The following is a 23,818-nucleotide window of genomic DNA, read 5'->3' as shown; positions in this document are numbered from 1 at the left end:
TTTTTGTAGTTTTCGTCAGCCATGTTGGATTTTGCCCGTCTTCTAGGAAATTACCAGAGAATAACTTAGCTATTTCTTTTGTTTAGTTTTCGTTAAAATGGGATAAAGTCCTCTTGGTTAAAAAAAATCATAAAAACCATTTATTTTGTAGTTACCATTTTCTTCCATGAAATATGGACAGAAATTGTGAATGATTAAAAACATAAATTCTGCCACTGATGCAACTACAAATACATGACAATGATGTAACTAGTTTTGCTTGTAAAGCAGAGGTGGTAGGTAACTTAACTCCCCTCTCAGCTTATTAGTCTCCAGGTTTACTAATTTGTCTGGACCCACGTGAGATAAAAAATGGAGTAATTAAAAGACATGGTAAAGTCCTGTGGCTCAATTTTTCTTAATGCATATTGTCGCTGCATCTCCAAAATCAGCTATGTGCATTTAAACAGAAATTTCAGAAAGAAATAAACATTTTCATTTTTAATTCTCTCAATTTTCGAAGCTCCTTTCAATATAATTTTATAATTTTTCATGTTATGATTGAAATTATATCGAAAGTAGCTTTGAATATCAAGGAATTAAAAGTGATAATGCCTTTTTCTTTCTCCTGAAAAATCTGTTTAAATGCATATAGCAGATTTTGGTGGCGCAGTGAAGATAAGTAATTTATTCCTTTGGTCTACAGAATCCGATCTGTAATTCTCTTTATAATAGTATAAATCTTTTTAAGAAATAATGCTTCAGTATTGCATTTTATTACTGTAAGACTAATACATTATCATAAGTTACCTGACTTTTCCACATATCTCGAATTTTCTTTTGTCCCTCAACCAACAGATCAAAAAACTGTACTGTTGCCTGCAACTGTATGTTGCAACCCGGGCATATAGTTCGTGGAAGCTTGCCATCGTCCTGAATCTGTAACATATGCACAATACATTTAAATAGGGTCATTATATTATATTGTAATACATGTTTATTCTAAAACTTCTACTTGCTGATCCTAGTATTCCCTACCACATGTGGGTCAAATTTCCCTACTTGGTCTTGTTACTAATTAAAATATTTATAAAGTTCTTTGCGAAAGAAACTAAATTGTAAATATATCAATTTAAATCTTAAACACTACAGAAGCAAATAAAATAAGTATTTTCAATATGATTAATTTCACAATTTAACTGGAACAACAAAACTAGAGTTTTCAGAATCAAAACAAACAAGAAATGCTAGGTCAGCTGTTTATTATCATTTCACTTCCTTTTCGAGCATAAATATTATCTTTAGCCTTCAGAGCAAACATGTTACTAGAAGATGGTAGTCGACAAACTGCGGGGTTTTTAAATAATTGGGATGGCTCAAACATCCCTAGTCTCTCCTACATCTTTAATTCACCCCAGATATAAAAGTTGCAAGGGATTTAAGTCGTGGGACTGAGAATGCCACATATCCCTGCTAAGAACTCTGCCATGGTTGAATTCTCTTAATTTGTCATCACAACATTGGCTGTATAAACTGTAGCAGAGTCCTGTAAAAAATCATGCTCCCTGTCAATTAATTCTCTAAAAATGGGGACAAAATCATATTCATGTGTGGACATCAGTACTGTTGTCTTATAAACAATTAGTGCTTCGATTCTTGCACCACTCATGGCACACCATCATACATCACTTTTATTCCTCTTTGAAGACTGAAATAACTTCATTTAAGTTTCATCAAAACATAAAATACGACGGAGCGACGCACATCATTAACCTAATTAATAATTTTCAAGTCGAGTAATATATACCGGTAACTGTTACACGGATTCCCGTTATACTATGGCAAGCAGAAGTGTCAATTTCAAATCAGTTCACGATTTTATGAGATTACACAACATTTATAAAGTCATAGTTAAATTAATATGTTACCTAGGCCTATTCTTGATGTAGAATTGTTTGTTCAAAGAGATAAATTTATAAAACCGTTTGCTACAGGAAACAAGACTTCAAAATAACTTGTTCTTAACCTCAAATTTCGAAACACAAACATTAAAGAACCGGAAAGAAAGTACAGCCTATTGAAACAGATATTTTATACTTAGAAGTAGCGTAAAAGGAACCATAATAATAATTTCATAAGAAATTCATTTGAAAATCCAGAAGCTGAAAATAACAATGAAAATACTATGCCAATCTAAGAGCAAAATTTTAGGTTATAAAATAATACAGAAAATCTGTATTAATTTATATATAATATGAGCTCATGAGCTCCATTATGAAGAACAATCTTCAAAATATATTTTAACACTTTATGCTATATTTGTAACACGCAAAGCAATATTATGGTTAATATTTGCGTTAATACAGTCATAACAATTATCATACAAATTATTACTTGACTACTCTAAATTTGGGACACATAACTGAGTCATGTAGTGATGGAATACGCAGATCGTGCAACTACAATCAGTGCACCCACCATTTTGATAGAGAGTAGGAAGTCAAGTTGCCTTCTTATACAAATATTAAACGGTATATTTACCTTAAAAGGAAGGTAGCGATTCACTAATGCGCTTAAATCAGCATCTGAATCTTCAACTGAATATAATAAAACTCCACTAGGATTTTCTTCTGCACATAATCGGCAATAAGTTGAATCATAAAGAAGTACTTCCATAATGGCGGCAAAAGTAGACGAGAATACTGCAATGATAGTCTCAGAAGTAACCAATAGAAACTAAAGTAAGATTCCAGCATGGTCTCCATGTTGAATTTTACAACGGATAATTCTATTGGTCAAATGTCTGTAAACAAAAATATAATGGAGCGCAATTTGAAATTACGATAATTCATGTATCAAACTTTAAAGGCCGTGTCCCAAAGCTCAAGTCTATACTACTTGCTAGCAACTAGCTGACTTGTAAATTATACACTAGGCAGTGATTCCCAAACTTTTTGAAGGTGCGACCCCCCGCCCATTACCATACCAGTAATTAACCTCATTAGAAAAATATGCCTGTAAAATCGTAAACAACGATAATTTTACTCAAAACCGGAAGATATCACCCAATTTCTAATGTGTCGATACCTGAAAAACGAGAAATTGCAATATGTAAACCTATTTTTTGCACGATTGTGTTTTTTTACTGTATTTACAGCTATTGTTGTTATTTTCAATAAATTTTTATCGTTTTGATAGCTACCACATCTTGTTACAGAATATTCTTTTTTAAAATTGCCGATATTTTAAATCCAAGATTTGGACGGCTATCATTTCGATTTGATTCTCACACAGAAACTTGTTGCTAGGGATACCATTCTTCATAACATAAAACTATACTGAAATAGACCCATTACAGTGCACATTTTGTATTTGAAATTTTTAAAATATGAACCTGAAAAAAATGTTATACAATACACGTTTGTGTTTGCATTACAAAATCTCGAAAATTTAAAAATTCGCTCTCCTCGTTTTTCAAACTTTTCCTCGATTTGGTAGAAAGCACTTCCCAACCTTTTATCATAATATACCAGTGGCGTATACTGGTTAAAGGGTTTGGGCTACCGCTGACCCTATTATTACACAAAATATATCTAACAATTACTTTAATTTTAATTACTATGGTAAAACTAATAATACAAAATTATTACATTATGTTATATTATAAATTTTTTCTTTTGTAATTTCCTTGGGCTACCGCTGGTAGCCCGCAAAATATGCCCCTGTAATATACTTTGGCTTCTTAGAATGGCCTTTCTTTCTGATATATTTTTTCAAACACTTAGAACACTTAAAATATAAGTATGCGAAGCCAAGATGTTAACATAACAACCAGAGATAAAATCAACGGATTTATAAGGAAACTTGTTTTTTGGTAGACATTATTGGACAAAAAGAAAATTTATTCATTCCAGTGCATTAAAGAACTCACGGAAAATTTAGCTATATATCATATGACGCGACAAATTCTTAGTTTGTTTTAACAGACACACAATTTTAAACAAGAGCTTTTTGAATATCTTTCGAAACACAAAACAATCATGACAGTGACAGATAAATACTGAATCCGTTTCTAACAGTTGCATTCAACTGGTTGAAATTAAAAAATAAAAAAAAATAAGGATTATCAAAATATGTGCTTACTGATGGGAGGTAAAAAGTATAATTTTTTCGCAGTGTAGGTTAGTGTTAGATCAAAAGAATGTAAGAATACCTCGAGCTTGCAAAAGAAACAGTTTTGATAGCATTTTCAAATTCGTATTTATGTAAAATAAGTTTCCAGTATACGATTTCCATCAAAACAAAAGCGAGAAATCTCCTTGAAATTGGAAATGATATAATTGTGTGCATATTGAATACAGAGCGAAGATTTGAGAAGCTACTTTCTCAGAAATAGACACATTTATAGCATTAATTATTTTTTACTTTAGCTATAACTTTTTCATTTTATTTTTATGTTCAATTTTGTTTATGTTTCTTAATACAACATAAATGTGTTAATAAGGCACTTTTTATTTTATTTTCTAAATCATCTCGCAACCAAGGTGCGAATTAACAGGAGGGATGGGGGGATTTCCCCTCTGTTGAAAAGTTATCCTCTTCTCATAAATTCATATTTCATTACAGCCCCTTAAGATGGCGTTGTTATTGTAATTTCAAAACTCATTTATCTCATTAAATATCAGTCCTATCAAAAGTTTGCATAAAATAAAGCTTATCATAAATTATTTTTAAAGAAACTTTTCTTATGTAACATTTTTCATAAAAACTAATATTAAGGGAGATATTTCGATTTATTTAATTCAAGCCCCCTTATAACCCCCCTTTTAAATAAAATATTTTGAATGCCATATAGCCTAAATTCTACGTTACAACAAACTTTTAAGGGGACACTTATGTGAGTTTTAAATCTTTTACAATTTTCATCCAACATTTATAAATTTTAAACTACATAAACATACCTACAATACTATCATCTGTACAAAATTTGGTGCCAATAGGGCTAATAGTTTTGAAATAATATTTTTTTTAAATGTATTTTATATTGACGTCACTAAAAAGGCTCCTTGCGTCACAATTTTCACAATTTTTAGTTCATATTAGCTCAAAAGCTTCAAAATAGCCGTGGGAACATAAATTGATTAGGTTTTTGAGCTCGGTCTAAATAGAGAATCACAATAAATTTTTAAGTGGATTTTCTTAATGTTTCATCATTATTTCACCATAGTGTCGTCCACACTTGTGGAGTAACGGTCAGCGCGTCTGGCCGCGAAACCAGTTGGCCCGGGTTCGAATCCCGGTCGGGGCAAGTTACCTGGTTGAGGTTTTTTCCGGGGTTTTCCCTCAACCCAATACGAGTAAATGCTGGGTAACTTTCGGTACTAGACCCCGGACTCATTTCACCGGCATTATCACCTTCATTTCATTCAGATGCTAAATAACCTAGATGTTGATACAGCGTCGTAAAATAACCCAATAAAAAAAACCATAGTGTCCCCTTAATTTATATTCCAGTTTTCATATAAATCGGTTCAGCCATTATCGCGTGAAAAGGTAACAAACATCCAGACAGATAGACATGCAAACAAAAATTTCAAAAAAGCGATTTTCGGTTTCAGGGTGGTTAATTATATATGTTAGGACCAATTATTTTTGGAAAATCGAAAATTACCAGAAAAATTTCGGCTACAGATATTATTATTATTATTATTATTATTATTATTATTATTATTATTATTATTATTATTATTATTATTATTAGTATAGATATTCTGTCATTGTATCATGTATGTAATATAATCAATAAATATTGTGTTACATAGAATCGTCCACTAATAGAATATCATTTCAACTATACTTACAATTGTTTAAATTAGATTTGTAGTTCATTTAATTACTCTGATGTCCAATATGATAGGCTATGCTAGTTGTGTATCTAAACCGTAACGATCTAAACAGAGTGTTGCTGTTTATGTAACGTACCACAGCGGTATCATTTGTTTTTAAAATGTATGGATGAAGTGCATGCAGCTTGATGCCAAATTAGATTTTGTCGCAGCTCTGGTTTGGTGATTATAAACAGTTTCCCAGTGCACAGTTCATGCTTCATGAAACTTGATTGTCAGGTTTGTGAACTGAATGGTAGTTTCCTCAGACCCTAGAAAAGAAATGTAAAAGTTTAAAAGATATCTATGAAAATTAAGTTTTGTTATCAACAGTCGAAATATATGGAAAAGATAAGGGCCTGAAATTTTACAATATTTAAAAAATGTAATTTTAGTTAGTCATTTAACAGTTTCTCAACACTCACAGTTTCATTGGATTACACCCTAGATCATAGAAGTGCTTCTATGATCTCGGATTACACCTTCCAGTTTCACAATCGTCACAACTCACAGTTTCTAAATTAAATATAATTAGATGAACAACCAACTTTATCGAAATTGCTCAGCATTTTGAAATAGTAAATGAAGTTGGCTTACTTATGTGCGTTCATTCAGATTAGCAGACAATTTGAACTAAATTATATTCCGTTATTAGTTCCATTAAATAAAACAATGGAATTTAAAATCAACTTAATGGAAAATACTAAATCATTAAATAAGGCGTATGTCGGAAACATTGTAATGTTAATTATTTGTTTTACTTTTGAACTATCGAAATCGGTAATATTTATCTTTCAAGCAATGTTATTCAATATAAAAGTTTCAACCCGTACTTTGTTTTGTTTAAATGTGACTGAAAATACGCGCCATCGTCTGTGACTCTAAAATCGATATATATATGCACGTTTGTGTTAATCGTTGTTTGAAATCGATTTAAGTGGGTTTAGACCTATCGTTTGTTACGAAAGTTCGATGTATTTACTGTCAAGGTCTTATTTTAAGTTATTTATTTAGTTAAACTGTATTTTGTTATGATATAATTTAATTTACGATGAAATAAATACACTGCAAACCCATAAGAACTCGCAGTTACGGACGTTTAACACATCAAACGAAATTATTTAGTAAATTTACAATGGGGCGAAGCTTTATACAATAAGCAGGTACGCCATAAAATGAGTGGGAAATCTGACAAGATTCAGACACACAAAAAGAAAACAGAGAAGAAAAGTGGTGAAAGTAGAAAGTATGCACAAATATCGTGTGATTCAATAATAGCTGCAGCGGAGGCAAATGGTATATCCGCAGTCAGTGAAGACATCAGTAAGCAACTTGCCGAAGATGTGTCATACAGACTTAGAGAGGTTATTCATGTAAGTCTGTACACATTTCTGCAAAAATAATATAAATTGACCAATATTTAAAATTATGACCAGTAATGCTTATTCGGTCGAAGTGTAGGGGATGTAGGTCTATACAACTACTTAGTTGAACGTTTTGAAGGTTATTTGTGACATTTAAGTAGCTACTCTTTCTTTTGCTTTTACATATGTGCAGCAATGGCATATTTTATATATATAATATTGTTAAGATAATCACAGACGCTAACCATGTATGACACGAGCATATTTTTACCTTTCTTTTGCATGTATTTGTGATTCATTGATTGATTAATCACATGAAACATAGCAGGCCTAATTGGAATTTCTCTAACAAAAGAGGTTTGTTGGCTAGAATAGGGAAGTCAGAATTTAGGACTTACATTTTTTATTTAGTGCACTGATCACTTTCCTATCAATAAAACTAAGAGAGTGATAAATCTGTCAGTTGGTCTGAGTGGCACAGTCAGTAGAGTGCTGGCCTTCTGTGCTCGAGGTTGCGGGTTCTATCTCGGCCCAGGTCGATGGCATTTAAGTGTGCTTATATGCGACAGGCTAATGTCAGTAGATTTACTAGCATGTAAAAGAACTCCTGCAGAACAAAATTCCGGCACATCTGCGACGCTGATATAACCTCGGCAGTTGCGAGCGTCGTTAATTTTAAAGCTGTCAGACGTAGGTAATACTGTACGATGATGTTTTTTTTAAATTTATAGACTAATATAATCTTGCAGTGAGCATAAATTTATTAGGATGTTAGGCCTACTATATTAAATCTGACCTGAACTCGCCACTTGGCGCTCCCAACTTCTTAAAAACATTTAATTAAGACGATTTGTTCTCATATAGACTATATATATATATATATATATATTTCCAGAATTGTAGTATCCATTTAAGACAAAACAAACGAAGAAGACTCTTAACTGCAGATGTAAAAACAGTTTTATATTTTGTTCTTTTTTTCAGAATTGTAGTGTCCACTTAAGACAGAACAAACGAAGAAGACTCTTAACTGCAGATGTAAAAGCAGTTTTTCAAACTTCAGATGTACCTCCAGTATATGGCCATTTGAATGATGAGCCGTTAGGTTTATTGCATGTCAGAGAAGCAGGTGTGTTTGTGCCTGAAGAACAAGACATTGATCTAGCAGCTTTTGCTTTGAATCATGATCCACTTACTCAGAAGAGTGAACCATTTGTTAAAGGTAAGTTGTATTTTTTGAGTTGAACATATTGTTCTGCGAAGGTATAATTCTGACAGTAAACAGAAATTTTAATATATATTTGTTTGTAAGTTACTGGATTTCCCTAAAATTGAGACTTATTAATTGTGGCACGCATAATTTACCAGATACAGCATTCGGTATTCCCAGCATTCAAAACGCTTTCAGTTTTCATGTGTAAATGTCATGATATCAGAATTTAAAATACTTTTCATGAATGCGAAATATTCTTATAAAGTCGAATAAAATTTTCATCATTTGCTTCACGGATTAAACTTGGTATTTCCCGAGATCTTTATTCTTTTGATTAGCACATAAAGACTGCTTTATGGATTCTACTAGCCAACATTTCTTCCATATGTTGTCTTCAATTTGTCCATATGTGCCTATTAATATTACAGTTCGAGACAAATTATAACGTCCTCATCCCATTCCACTGTCTGCAGGCAGCTCAATTTCTCAGTGATTTTTACAATAGAAGGTAGTTGTGAGAGAAGGGTCGCCTTTTGTTCACTGATATTTACCAGTAGGCAGTAAAGAGTGCCTCGAGTACTTCCTGGAACTAAGGAGTTATGTTTTGTTCCAAACTGTATAAAGGTATAGTATTGTTAGTCGGTTTTTATAAGATATTCTGTGTAGTTAAAAGCCAGTGTGTTTCTCTGTTTTTAGGTTCCTGGCTTTACCCAGATGGTACCACAGATGGTGGAGGGAATCCTCAACCAATAAAGACAGAAGATGTAAAACCAGCAACTTCAAACCCTGAAAAGCCTAATAACAGCCCTCAGATACCTTCACATTTATTATCGTACTATAGTCATATTTCAAAAATTATTTTGGGAAACTCTGAAATTCTCTTTAAGGTATGGATAACGTGATCATTTACATAATTTATATTCTCATAGTTAAGATCATCACACGTAGGTTTCATATCTAATTCTGGGATAAAATTGTATACACGAAATAAAACAATAAGTATAATGTATGACTGAACATTCTTTCTCAATGTGTGTGTGTGCTTGTGTCCAATGCTTACAAGCAAACATTCTGATGGGGGCAGATAAACAAGTTTTTTTTTTCTTCCAGCATGTTAATAATGTCAAAACAAGTGCTTGTATAAATTTTGGCCACTCAAACGCAATTACGAGGGTCGTAAAAAATAAGTTTCCCTAAAAGAAAGAAAACACAATTTCATTGAAATTATTTATTGGAACAGATACAACAACTGTTGAGCTATTTTTCAACATATTCCTCACTGGAAATGAGATATTTGTTATATCATGGGATCGACAGAGAGGTGCAGACGGCTGTCACCACACACTGCTTCTGATTCCAGGCAGTAGACTTCTGCGACACAGCTACGAAAGTTGATCCCACATATGGCATATGTCTCAATTCCGGTGGGAAATATGTTGAAAAATAAAAAAAAAAAAATTGCTGTAAGTTATCTGTTGTTGTTGTTGTTTTCTAATGCCAGGCGTTTGACAATAAAGTCATTTGACCTCTTGCACTCCAATATTTTTCAAAGATATTATCATGACCAGCCACTGAAGCACAGATTTTGAGGTGTTTCGAATCCATTTCTTGGTTTGAGTTGCACAATGGGCAGTTAGGAGACTTATATATTCCAATTCTATGCAGGTATTTGGCCAAACAATCATGGCCTGTTGCCAATCTAAATGCAGCTACAGACGATTTTCGTGGTAAATCGGGAATTAACTGTGGATTTTGATGCAGAGAGTTCCATTTTTTCCCATGGGATATTGGAGATAAATGGCAGGTTGTAGCCGATTTAAGTGAACACCATATTTTAACGTTTTGGTGGCTACTTCATTCACACACAACCCCCAGAATGTCTGGAGGAGCACACCTGCTGTTGGTCGACGGGTCCATTGGACCTACCTGGGAGAACTTGTTGATCACCAGCTTTCCCTCCTTAAGCCACTGGAGGACGATTTTAGTGCCACAGCAGGTCAGCATTAGGAACAGAAAAGTAGAAAGAGGAGGAAGGAAAGGGAAATGAACCCCTAGGCCTCGAATGCTCTAATGCCGTCGGGGTCGAAGAAAGTAAGAGTTCAGTCAGAGGACTGGATAGGAAAGGGTAAAGAGGGAATTAGGTATTGGATAGAGGAAAATTATACCAAATTCAGTCAATAACTCATCAAGCTGACCAGTGCTAATGGATGAGAAGCCCCTCCCTTTAGTTCAGCTCGTAAAATTATGCTTACTAACAGCTGCACCACGGGAAGGTAGGGATGGGACATTGGGTATTTGTCCAGGTTGGTTCCTTAAAGCCTTCAATGGGAAGGATTAATGGCTCTCCCCCCTGTATCCGACAGATACCCTATTGCTGTATCTGTTGCAATAAATCTTTCCATGAAATTTTGTTTTCTTTCTGTAAACGGCCCCAGGGAAACTTATATGTTAACAGTCCTCGTAATTGCGTTCGATTGGCCAAAATTTGTATAAGCACTTGTTTTGACATTGTTAACATGGTGGAAGAAAAAAAAACTTTTTTTATCTGCCTCCATGAGAATGTTTGCTTGTTAGATGTTTGGCAGCAAAGCCATTAGTCTTATTGCACTCCCATACTTTTGAATCAAGGTATCTTTTTTTTTTCTACAGCTGCACATCTTTTAAGATGTTTCATATTCATTTCTTCATTGGTGATACATAGGATACAGGAAGATGTGTTGTATACCCCTATGCTGTATAGAATAACAGATTTTAGTGGTGCTTGTCGAATTTGTCAGAATTTCTCAATATTATTTCCCATGATTGGCTTTTGATTTTGTCCTCTATTCCTTTTTTCTGAATTAAATGAAATTTGTTGTGGGTGACTTATTTTATAGAATGGAACGAAAATGCCTAGCTTTGTTTCTGTATTATTGTTGTACCTCATTTTGCCAGGGCATCTGCTATTTCATTTCCATGTATATTGCAATGTGAAGGAATCCACTGTATACTAATGATCTTTTTTAAATGATCAAATGATTTATAATTTTTTTTTAGATTCCTGGATTTTGGCACTTGGGTTGCAAAGGATAGTGATGTGACACACATAACTTCTCCTATCCAAATCCCATCCTTACCTTCTCATGGTGCAACCTGTTTTTTACAAACGAGGCTCTGGGGACCAAGTCACAGCGGTATAACTGTTTCACCAGAAATGCAGGAAATTCTATTTTCATATGCTGTCCTGTCACAGCATCCCACAAATGGCAGAAGTGGGGAATGGTTTTAGGACTTCAAGAATCCTTACAATTAGATCCAATGGACCCGCAGACCAAAGTCAGGTGTGGCCCTCTGGGGGTTGTGAATGAGTGATGTAGCTGCCATAGTATAAAAATATGGTGCTCATGTAAAAACGGCTACAATTTTGCCTAAAAACCACTCCAATGATGATTATTGCTAAGTAAAATATTCCGAGTCCAAATAGTTCCCCATTCGGATTTCCAAATGAGGACTACTGTAGAAAGAATTGACAAATTATAGGTAAATATACTACAGTGGAATGCTGGAGAATCAACTCTTTCCTTATGTAAAATGTATTAATTTATACATAGGACAATTCTAGCTAGGTCTGTTAATATGTAAAATTATTCAAAAGTAAGTTCCCATTTTGAAACAACTGTCTGCATATTCCTTCTTGGTTTCATATAGACACCATTACTGTTTAGAAGGTTTGGTTTTTTTTTTTATCAATGCATGTTTCGTTGTTATGTTAACTGTGTCATGCATATATAAATAATAATTGTTCAGAATACGGATGGCAGTAGGAGAGTAATTTTAATAATTTTTACAATGATTTTACCTTTACATGTTATCAAGGTTACTGTCTGGTGTAGTTTTACGTCACATTTCGTAATATGACCGTATTTCTATGAAGAAATTGTAAATGGACAAACAAAAACAATGACGGTAACTGGGCAGTGATATTTTCAAATGTTTCAAGACTTTGCAATACTAGCGTCACAGAATCATGAAATCGAAAACACTGTTTTCATGCAAGACGGGTGCTCCATCTCACATATACAATAATGTAAAAATACTATTACGCAACAAATTTGGTGGTCGTGTACTTAGTAGGCATTTTCCGAACAGTTGGCCTTCTAGGTCACCAGACATAAATCCAGCTGACTACTGGTTATGGGATTATCTAAAAGAAAAGGTATTTCTTAGTAGACCTACTACACGTGAGGAACTGAAACAGTCAATATCGGATGTCATTGAAAACATCCCTAGGAATATGCTTATTAATGCCGTTTATAGCATAGAAGAAAGACTATTCCTTATTGAACAACACGGTGGTGATCAATTAAATTTTTTCGTGTTTTAATAAAATCGCATTTCTTTATGAACAAATTGGTGTTTTTATTCTTGTGGAATCTAAAAATTTGATAAACTTATTATCATTTCAAAATAGGAACTTACTTTTGAATAACCTTATATATCTTAGGTCTGCTGTAGGTTTGAAGCACATTGTTTTTTTATTCATTATTCTCTTTTGATTACTTGTGATGTTTGTCTTATACATAATCAAAATACAATACAATTCTGATCAGTGAATTATTAATTTGCAGTGCAAGCAATAATCATCATTTATTATCAGCTTTCAGTCAATCTTGCATATATTTATTCAGCTATATTTTAACATTCTGAAATAGCCATTGTTTCATTCTACTGTAAAACCACTTTTTAACGAATCTCTAGGGCACTAATTGCTTTTTCCTTACTAAATGTGGGTTGTTCTTAAAAGGGAGTTTACACTTAAATAAGCACGGAAGGGCTGAGAGTAGAAATTAAAACACCCTTAGGCCATTTAACTACATTATATTTATAAATATTTCATAATCTCTCTTAAATTTACGATTAGGAAAAACATATTAACAATAAACCTCCGCAAATACACAATATCATATTTTCACAGAATCACAACATATTTCTAAACACCGTAATTAAATTTGCATATGGAAACACACAATAGCATTTCTGCAAACGTACTTTCAATCAAGATATCAGTGGATATAGGTACTCTTGATTTCAGTATACACTGGGTGACCATATCTTGTAAAAAAAAAAAAAATCGGTTGATTACAAGTGTTTGGAATAGGTTCGGAATTTCACTAAAATAATTCGTCTACTTGCAAATCTATTCAAATATATTCCTTAAAAACGGGAATGTTAAAAAAAGGTTTTACTGTATTTTTCCATATCATTGTGTGTTATCAGTATTTTTTTCAGTCTTCTTGTCTCATATTGTGTAACATTAATATTCTTACAGATGGTACTGCGGGATTTGCAAAGCAACAGCAAGATTGGTCCAATAGCGCCATATTTACTCAATCTTCTAGCACTTGGGTTACAAAAGTTACCAAAAGGAACAACTTTCTCGAGATTTAGACATAGGTTTCTATGTACAGCTGAAGCTCTGACTTTCAATACTCTAATTGAACCTAGTGCTACCATTTCTGTAAGTATATCACGGACACAATATGTACCAGTATGTAATTTTTTTTCTAATCTGGACATTTTATTGTTGAATGGTGCTTCAAGTTGTACTTAACCCTGGACTGCATAGGCTTTTTTGACAGCTTTGGTTTTATACCTGGGAATACTAGTCACTCCACATATCTTTTGGGTCTGTTTTGTACAATGGCCTTTATTTTGTATTATATTCTTTATGAATATTTTATGCAAAGATTTTTGAATTATGAAAAAATAAATTTGAAGTTGAGAAGACAAATTAACTTTACAAAATTACAGAATTTCTGAACTTAATAACTACTGGGTGTTCAGTTCAAAGTGTGTCATGGCTCGCTGTATGCCGTCATGTGGCTAGCCGATGAGCCTAGATAATTCAATATTCCTACACTTCCGCAAAGGTGTATTACCTAGGAGGCAGAGAAGTTGCCTAGCAAGTACGGCATTCATTCTGAAGAGTATGTACCGATGCGTACGATAACGCCGATAGTGGCAGGAATGTGAACTGTTTGGAAATACGTACTGTCGGGATATGGGGAGAGGGTTAAGACAATTACTTACGTATTTGTTGACATTAACTTCGACGGTCAACATGGACACGGAGTATTTGATTTGTGTTGTGGAATGTTACCATACGTAACCAATGATAACAAATACCCTGCGTACATCTTGCCGGCGCAAAACACAGTTCGAAAGAGGTTATGGTAGCACACAGACAGTACAGACCGCCATCTGTTGCTACGACGTTCAAGTTATACCGTACACGTTCTCAAGTTCAGATTGAAGAACGCCTTGAATAATAGGCAGCTTCTCTGACATATAAGCTGAAACTCGCTTCAAATCGGTGACTCAACAACAGTGACGTCATGACACATTTTGAAATGAACACCCAGTATAATGAAAATGTCAGTGCTTGAAAATTGCTGATAACTGATCAATTATAAAATTATGTAATTATTTTTATATTTAAAATAAAAGATTGTTGGTAACACAATTATTTTTCACACATGAGTTTTACAAATTTTATAAGAAATAGTTGGGATATATATACCTAATATATTACAGTTTGCATACAAATTGACTACATTGTTTTTAGAAGAGACATGTTTCTAACAATATTGCATAATTTGGAAATAATCTCGGTATTATTTTGAGGCCTGCAGGAAAAGAACACCCTCATTTTGGACATTCAACACAAATATCTCTCCTGTGTTCTGAGCATGCCAGTTTGTTGGACTTCACACGAGATCCCCCCCCCCCCCCCCCCCGTCTTTAGCGCGGCAAATCTAGCTTGTTTCAATCCATGCCCCGATACGTATACCAGAGTTTATATCATTACCTCTTACAGCCATCACTAACACAATAACAAGAAACAGCTATAAAAACTTACAAACGTGCCTGTATACCTGGGGTTACTAATCACCTCACAAAGCTCGTGAAACGTGTGTACTGCTTTGAAACTCCAGCCTACTGAGGAGTAGAAAGTACTCTTAAGTAGTGAATGGATACCAGTGACTTGAGGGCTGTTGAAAGACATCCAAAGATATGGCAACAAAATATAAGTTTTTGTGGGGTGACGCGTCACCCTAGTATGCATTCTAGGGTTAAGAAAGACTGTATCAACTTAAAAAACAATTTAACAAATTTTATTTACATATCGAAGTTCAATGTGACTTCCATAAGTACCCTGAACCATATATGTTGATATTTGATTTACTAATACATGTTAGAGTGTATTTGATAGTTAGTTGTAGTACTGATTTCTGTCATTATGGAAATGTGGTAGACTCTGTTGTATTGATAAATCAATCTTGAAATATCCTTCAGCTTTAGCATTAATCATGTCAGGAGACGTTTCAAACAGACTAGTTTTACTAGTGACAAGTTCACAAGTATTGGGCAGGAAGAGAGAAATTGATGCAAGCTGGTTAAACATCACTGTCATTGGACAACAGTTCACAAGTAAAATCGATTACTGACAAATTAAAAAAATATAACCTAGTATATCGTTTCTTAAAATTGAACAAGTGCTGAATAATAAAATATTAAAATCAGAAAAATAATTTACAAACATCCTGTATTAACTGTTAACTTAAGACCGAAAATATTAAATGGTAAGCTAAATGTTCTTTTATGGAAACTGACAAGATAAAGTGCTATATCTTATTGAACAAAGATAGATTTGAAAGACATTCTATATAGATTAAACGAACTCATATTTTACTGAGCTGAATAAAGGCAAATTTGAAAAACATGTTCGTACTTTTAATGTAGTATATAAAATCATGTTATTCTTCTGCAGGTTCATAGGGTAATCTCTACGCTTCTGTTGTGTGTATTGGATGCGACATTAATAGAGGGTGCTTCAGCAAAGTGCAACTATGAACTGAGAAACATTGCAGCACATGTGTTGGTGAAGGTAATATCATTGATGTGGTATTATATAAATATTGCGTAAATGATTTTCGGATTAATAGTAGAAGCTAAGAAGAGGGTAATGTCATAGAATAGACAATGTTAAAATTCCCTTTTAAAAAAAAAAGTTTCCTTTTTTCTAATTGTTGTTGATACTGTATTATGTAACATTATTACTGAATAATTAACAGTAAATTAGGGTCAATTAACATTTTTTGAAAACAAATTAACAGCTTTTATATGATATATTTCGTCTAGTACTTTTTTATATGTAATGGTGGAACTCACATATTCGTATATGGTACCACCATTACCATTTATTACAATGACATTTACTTGCAATACACACTTTGTAATTCCTAACCTCATCCCTAGTTATTCACCCTCAATTTTGCTTACATTCTCCTACTAATTCTATACTTACTAGTCCTAATGTTAGTCCTGAGTATTTTTACAATCCTGACTACCTCTTTCCAAACTTCTTTAATTCTTATTTCTAATCTGCTATATCTCTCACTATAGACCAGCCCTGAACATAAAGGGAAAGGAAAAAGAAAAGGAAATACCTCCGCCCATGTCCTTTCCGCTTCACTGCTTTAGAAACAAACACATGGTAAAGCATTGTGCATTAGTGGTGGATTTTAAGCAACCAGCAAGAGCCGAAAGCTATGATGCATGCCTTCAGGCCTACCTGTATTGGTCCGATACATAACTGTTTCTGCTGGGGAGTGGGGAGTTAAGGGGTAGTACCTCACTTGAGTTATTAACGCCCAGGCCTGCTATAGACTCTTAATTTTTCCAATACCCATAATCTACTAATTTCAAAATTGTGCAATTTCTCTATTTCTTCATCTTTTCCTAAATTCCCTTTTATCATTTTGTTCTTGTTTACTACTATATTTATCCCATTCATTGCTCCAGATGTCTTATTTTCTTATCCCTGTTAAACTACAAATTACATTCTTCACTATAATCCATCTTGGAAAATTGCGAAGCTTTATCTGTTCATCTCAAATTACAGAAAAATACTGGCTAATGGCTTCATTGCCATGATACCAGAGCATTGGCTACCAACCAACCAACCATAATCCATCCAAACTACTAATACTTATTTCACCATTGTTCAATAGGTCCGTTTTTATATCTGTTTCTTACGCTGTTATACTGCTCACTATTTCACTCTATGTTACTTACTTATTTTTAACACACTTATTATCTTCATGAGCACGCACACGCGCACACACACACATGCACAAAGGTTGCGAGAAAAGTCATGGCAACAATTTTTTTTGTGAGAATTTGAGCATGGGTGAAAAATGTGAAATATACAGATGAAAGGACAAGGAATAGACGAAATGTACGGACATTTAACAACACACCCAACATTTTGCTCCTCATGTTTATTACGGTCGTTGCCATAACATTACAGGGTTCCTGTGCCAGAATCATTACAGCACACATACCCTTTCTAAAGGCCCTCAAAGTAGCTACCCACCTCGCGATTGTCCTGTATGGAAGGACATTATTCCTGACAGCTTCTACCAACTCTGTGTGGCATTCCTCTCACAGAGAACGGCTATTTGTTGTTCAACACAGGTTACATCCATCCTGCACGGTGCTACACTGGCAACTGATTTAACATTACTTTCTATTCTATTACAGACAAGCACAGAGCCATCTTGTGTTGTAGACACACACTATGACTGCACGGCTTCCGTGCGACATATGACACCTTTGAAAAAAAAAAAATAGTTGCCATGACTTATGCCCCAACCCTATACTTCACACCTTATTGTTCAACTATGTTACAGGTTGTTAATCGTTGGTGTGGTAAAGACACAAAACTCCGCTTGGATGTAATGCAGAAGTTAGGATCTGTGTTGTTGGATGGCAGCAGTTCTCTAAGAAATCATTATTCAGCTCTCCAGACATTGTGTGCTCTTGGCTACGATGCTTTGGATTACTGTGTATGGCCACATCTTGAACAGTATCTTGCCTTTCTGGATATCATGAAAGCACAGCAGGATATCAAGAGGACTAAGAGGTCATTGCCGGTAGCTTCATGGTTTCACCAAAGTAGTGATGTGATGGAAATTGAAGGGGCACTTTTGGTAAGACATTGTGATCATTCATAATCATATTCATATTTCATGAAGTCCTCGTCTTCTAGAAGGAGAGGTCAGGATTCACAATAATGCAAATATTCACTTTTACCATCGGGAAACTAACAGTTGTTAGTTTTAGAATTTCAATTCCTTGACTTTCCTTAAAGGCATTCAAGAGCGTTTTATTTCATTGAGCTGTTCCAAATTTTTTGACAGATGTGTATTCACAGTGCAATTTTTAAGCTATGCAAGTTGGCAAGAAAGCTGTGTACTAGTAACGAGCATTGTTCTGCCCATAAACATGCAGTATACTGTAGTTCATGGTACAGTACTCACCCATTTCATAGCAGTTGCTAAAATGTTTTGTCTGCACCTAGCCATAAATAGAATGTTCGAGTTTATACAAAGGATATACATATACTGTATTCATATATGAGGTCTTACCGTCCTCATTGATTATTCAATGTATATATCACTGTTAACAGTATTCATAAACTGTTGTCGAAAATAGCCATAAAGTCATTTAAATATGGGCCCCTGAATACATGGCTTGAATGTCTTAAAAATGCAGGTAGTAGGCTGTTGATGATACAAAGGAGAAGAGTTCAGATGGCACTGTGGAACATGTCCCGGTATAGTTGAGATGGAAAGAGCGCTCAGCGCACAGAGCACAGAGTTGAGAGGTCCCAGATTCGATTCCCAGTGTCGGAATGAATTTTTCTCAAATTAATAGTTATACAAGGGAGTTCTTGATAGCTTATGCGGAAATTTCTCTCTATAATTTCTAAAGTCTCGGAATTGTACTAATACAATCTCTGTTATTTAAATATTCCCCACAGGCAAAAAAATCAGTAGTGTTTTCTTATGTTTTGGGCACAGAATTATGTCAACAGGGTTCATACAGTGTACCCACATCCTTCCTCTTTTAAACAGTACGTCACCCCTGAGGAACGCTAAGACAGATTTAATTCTATAACAAACGAGTTTAGACAGTGTAGAGCTTTTTTTTTTACATGAATTTTACATTAATTACTTCATTTCTTCTCAGTCAATACTATACAGCTCGAGTATTTGAACTGTTTTGTTGACAGATAATTAAATAGTTTAAATTAAAAAATTCTTGATGTTGAAATTGATCTTTTATGGTATTTTCAGTTTAGTGAGAATATATAGATGCAAACATCTTTAAGCTCTTGCTATATATACTGTATATATTTATTTAAACTTTTTGTATACAGAATGCTGTTGAGATGCTCTACCAGAAGGATTGGAACAATTCTCCAGATCAGTCACCTACATCATTCAACATTAGAACACTGGAAAAGACACTTGAAGCATATTTTGGTGACACATTGTGCGCTAGACGACCATACTACTGCAATGCTAACACCAAACGGGAAGGTGCAGGAACAAACATTTCAAATGGGGGTATGGAAGTTGATATGTTGGTCTCTTCCGTAATGAAAGACAGTAGTAACACTGATTTTGAATTGGATTATCGGAATTGGACAGCAATTGCAAAGATTCCAGTCCATGTACCTCCATTATTTGTTAACAGAAATCCTTCGTCATCAATAGAAAAGAGACTAAATATGCATAGTGGTACAAGAATTTCAAGTGCCTTTGATATTCCTAAGAGACCTGAACATTATTCTAGTACAATTCAATTTAATTTTGCTGGTGCTAATCCTATGTCAAAACGACGTTTAAAACGTCGTCTCCCTGATCCTAAACAAATACAGTTAGTGTGCCCGAGTGTCTACTTCAGAAAGAGCTGTCAGCTAGGATGTATAGGCAAGTTGGTACGCAGACAACACAAATTCACATCAAGATCTTGGTCAGCAGACATCATGACAACATTATAATCTTCGGCTGGTAGCATGTTGTGTAATTGTACTGTTAATTGTTGAATGACTGAAGTGATGTAATTTATATTTTGAATCGAACTATAAATTAAAGTATAAAATCTAAATTAAGGATTTGGTTGAAAATGTACGTACAGCAGAACATCGATTATCTGGTGCCTGATGACTATTCTGTGGATTATCCATTAAAAAAAAAAACCTTTTCCAAAGCCTCCTTAGTACTGTACCATGTTACAAAATATCTGTAAATGCAGTAACTAATGTTTGTGTCATTATGACAGTTATCTTTAAATAACTTGAAAACGATTAGAAATATCTCAAAACAGATTGCACCATTGGTTCCCCCCCCCCCCCCCTCCAGAAAATTTTGAGTACCTACATGACCCCCTTTTCATTTAAAATTTCAAAGTTGCATCCAAAATGGCGGCTTTTGGGACAGCTAAGGGCTAGATTCGAATGTGTCACTGGTAGAGCATTTGGTCTTACAAATACTGGTAACACCTATAGTAATCGAAAATCAAGCATATGGAAGATATTTATATGGTTCCAGACCTTTGATTCAACCTGTAGATTATACTTCAAAATATGTAATTAGAATAACTTTCATAGCAGTTTTCCTGTCCCTCCCTGATTGATCATTCACTGTGTCTCGTTCATTAAAATTAATAATCGATGTTGTACTGTACAAGAAAATAACATTGTTACAATAATTCACTAACTCAACTTCCCACAAAATTACCGGTAGTTTTTTTTTATTATTGTGCTATTTGGGACCATGAAACTGTCTTTAAGCACACACAGAATCTTCCACACCCGTGCAATGCAACTGTTTTCATGGAACGGTTCCAAGGAACCAAGTAAAACTTTGTTTGCTGGATGCTTGTGTCTCAGTTTATTTTACAGTATTTTATTTGTGAAAATGAGTTCAAATGAGGAACTTAATAACTTTATATTTATTTGTTTGAGATGTGAAAAAAATACGCAGTGATGCATAATTTTGAGCTATGAGAATACAAGTTTTCTGGATGCATAGTCCTACATTCTAAAAGATTTTTTTTCTCAAATAACCTGCTGCTATATCCTTCTCCCTAAAAAAGAAAGAAAAATATTGTCTTCAGAGAAAGGTATTTCAGCTTCTAAAAAATGTGCAAAGATGTGAAGTCAACACGCACATGATTGCATGTGATCTGATTTCATGAAACTTTTTGTTTTAGTGTGAAAACTGTCAGAGTGCCACTATTTAAAATCAAAGAAAAAAAAAAAAAACTATGACGGCATTTATTGCTGTACCTACCAGAGCAGAAATAATAGATAATACCGCGTAAGAATTTCTAGGCTTTCAAGGTGATTGTATTTAGAAGTACACTTTTGGGTATGCCACAAGAGTAAGCGAATTTATAATGGTATTCAGTTGTTCATAGTAGCCAATCATAACAAGCCCAACACAGTAGGTGGTCGTACAAAGAATGATGAAACCTGCATGTCCGAATTTTTTTTTTTTTTACTTAGGAGCAAGGTTCTCAAACACATTTAATAAAGTTGCTTGAAATGAGGGGAGTTCAGTAAGGAGTGCAGGATTCTACACGACGACTTCATGCTTGCATTCAAGCCATAGGGGTCATTTTGAGCATTTCCTGTAATGTTAAGTTCTTCTATCATTACTGCAACAGAACTGTACCAATAAGTCGGAAACGCAGTACAAATGGACATGTGTTCATATAACATTTTTTCATTGTTTTCTCCTCCCTGGCTCCCACATATTAAGTTTCACTCTGGATTTTGAAGGTGCAGCGATGATATAGTTCTCTGTCTGCTATGAGCAATGAAAAAAAAAAAAAAAAAAAAAAAAAACCCGCGAATTTCTGCATCGGCTATGAGTCGACTTACAAGCTATTTGCTACTGTGTGCTGACAACACCTCTTAACTGTGCAGAACAAGTTTGTATTGCAAGTGCATATCATAGCTAATAATGCAATAATTTTTTCAGCATAAATGCGCAGATTTCGATATGTCTAAAATTAAGTCCTACTAGTTCAGAATATGAAGAGGACAACAATGCTGATGTTAAAGTGTAACTATGGATAAATATATTTGTATAATTTTTTTTATGTTATATTACATTATAATTTCTATTTCAGATAATTCTTGTTATGAAAGTGGAAGATCTCAGAAAGAAAGAGAGAAGATCATAATTAAAATAAATTTATGACTGAGCATTCTATTTATCATTTTAGTTGAGCTTACAATATGATTTAAAACTCTTCTAATCTGGAATATTCAAGACGGCTCACTGGTCGAGTACAGGCACAATGCATTTCGGAATATTAGCTGCATAAGGGTCCTTCTACAATGACAATGACTCCTCATTTTCACAGCCGTCATTTATTGTGTCTGTTATGGGTGGGTGTATTGTCCCTCCACAGATTGTCCTTTTTCTAGTACACATATTAGATTATTTGGAACAAGATTTAAACAATATTTGCAAACTATATAAAACTTGCCTTTATTCGGTTTTCACACGTGAATAGGGTTCCACTTGAATCAGTGTCACTTTTTTCACAACTGGCAGAAAGGTAAGACGTCATCCATTGTGATCACTGTTATCGTCACTTTTATACATATACATTGTGATAGCATTCGGTGCTGACTTCACATTGGTTTCAGCTTCAAACGTGGGCTGCTGTTTCTGTACTCTATCTTCACCCTCTGATTTACTTTATTGTTCATTTTCTACATCCACATAGTTAAAACTTGCCTCACAAAATTGTGCTAGCTCCAGCCTCCTCTATTACTACTTGCACTAATTTATTTCTAACATAAGCACTGTCTGCACCACTGTTTTTTCTCCTTTTTGCATACATCCCTTCTGTGTTTGCCCCTTTTAGAAAAAAAAAGCAATGGAACAGTAGAGTCCTTCAGGATGCGTTGTTTCTTGAGACCAAGAGCACCAGCTGATTGACTTGAAACCTCAATCATTTATAGGAAAAGACACATATACACAACTTATGTTTTCATTGGAGTCTTTTTATCCATGCTGTGTTTCTTGTTGGATCCTTTTCTTTCTTAAGAAATTTATAAAAACCAATGTTTTTTTTTCTCTCTCCCTTTATCACTGTGATTGCAACCGAAAACGCAATGTGGCATGGTATTGATTGCTGAGACATGTTTCTCTTACTATGTATTGTACTGAACTGTATACTGCGCTGCAAGGCTGACTATGAAGCTGGTTGGTGGATGTCATGTCACCACTCCCAGCTCTGCTGCATAAACCACACATGCAATTGTTATCAAACTAGGATTTTTTTTCAGAGACCTTGTGCTCATGTGTTCTTGTAACTCCCCATCCCATTGATTTTTTTTTTATTATTTTTATTAGGAAGCACCTTTAAAATCAGGACTGCAATGAATGCCAAATTATGAGGTCCCCTATTCATTTCTATATCTACGCATATTATTGAAAATCAACTGTGATACCTAGAGTAAA

At 34.3% G+C, this 23,818-nt stretch overlaps 2 protein-coding genes across 5 annotated transcripts in view; one reads left to right on the top strand and one right to left on the bottom strand.

Moving 5' to 3' along the window:
• Nucleotides 1-6,106, bottom strand: part of LOC138696747 (zinc finger and SCAN domain-containing protein 2-like) — a 34,173-nt gene extending 28,067 nt beyond the window's left edge. For 2 of the 4 annotated variants that reach the window (XM_069822101.1, XM_069822102.1), the window contains exons 1-2: nt 2,521-2,702; nt 790-918 (exon numbers count right to left, since the gene is read on the bottom strand). In XM_069822101.1, the coding sequence (XP_069678202.1) occupies nt 790-918; nt 2,521-2,655 (264 nt within the window). In that variant the 5' untranslated portion in view covers nt 2,656-2,702. Of the gene's footprint in view, nt 1-789; nt 919-1,907; nt 2,389-2,520; nt 2,703-5,961 lie in introns of those variants that run through there. The other 2 variants (XM_069822104.1, XM_069822103.1) reach the window with 2 other exon arrangements.
• A 689-nt stretch (nt 6,107-6,795) lies between these two features.
• Nucleotides 6,796-21,382, top strand: LOC138696744 (TAF6-like RNA polymerase II p300/CBP-associated factor-associated factor 65 kDa subunit 6L). Its single transcript, XM_069822099.1, has 7 exons — nt 6,796-7,237; nt 8,213-8,450; nt 9,138-9,328; nt 13,750-13,938; nt 16,252-16,368; nt 18,176-18,475; nt 19,708-21,382. The coding sequence occupies exons 1-7, from the start codon at nt 7,040-7,042 to the stop codon at nt 20,332-20,334; spliced, it is 1,860 nt and encodes a 619-aa protein (XP_069678200.1). The 5' UTR covers nt 6,796-7,039; the 3' UTR covers nt 20,335-21,382.
• Nucleotides 21,383-23,818: the final 2,436 nt, after the last annotated feature.

The sequence above is a fragment of the Periplaneta americana genome, chromosome 3, assembly GCF_040183065.1.
Source record: "Periplaneta americana isolate PAMFEO1 chromosome 3, P.americana_PAMFEO1_priV1, whole genome shotgun sequence".
Classification (NCBI taxonomy): Eukaryota; Metazoa; Arthropoda; class Insecta; order Blattodea; family Blattidae; genus Periplaneta; species Periplaneta americana.
Note: the sequence above shows the minus strand (reverse complement) of the source record. Positions and strands in the feature narration are given on the sequence as shown.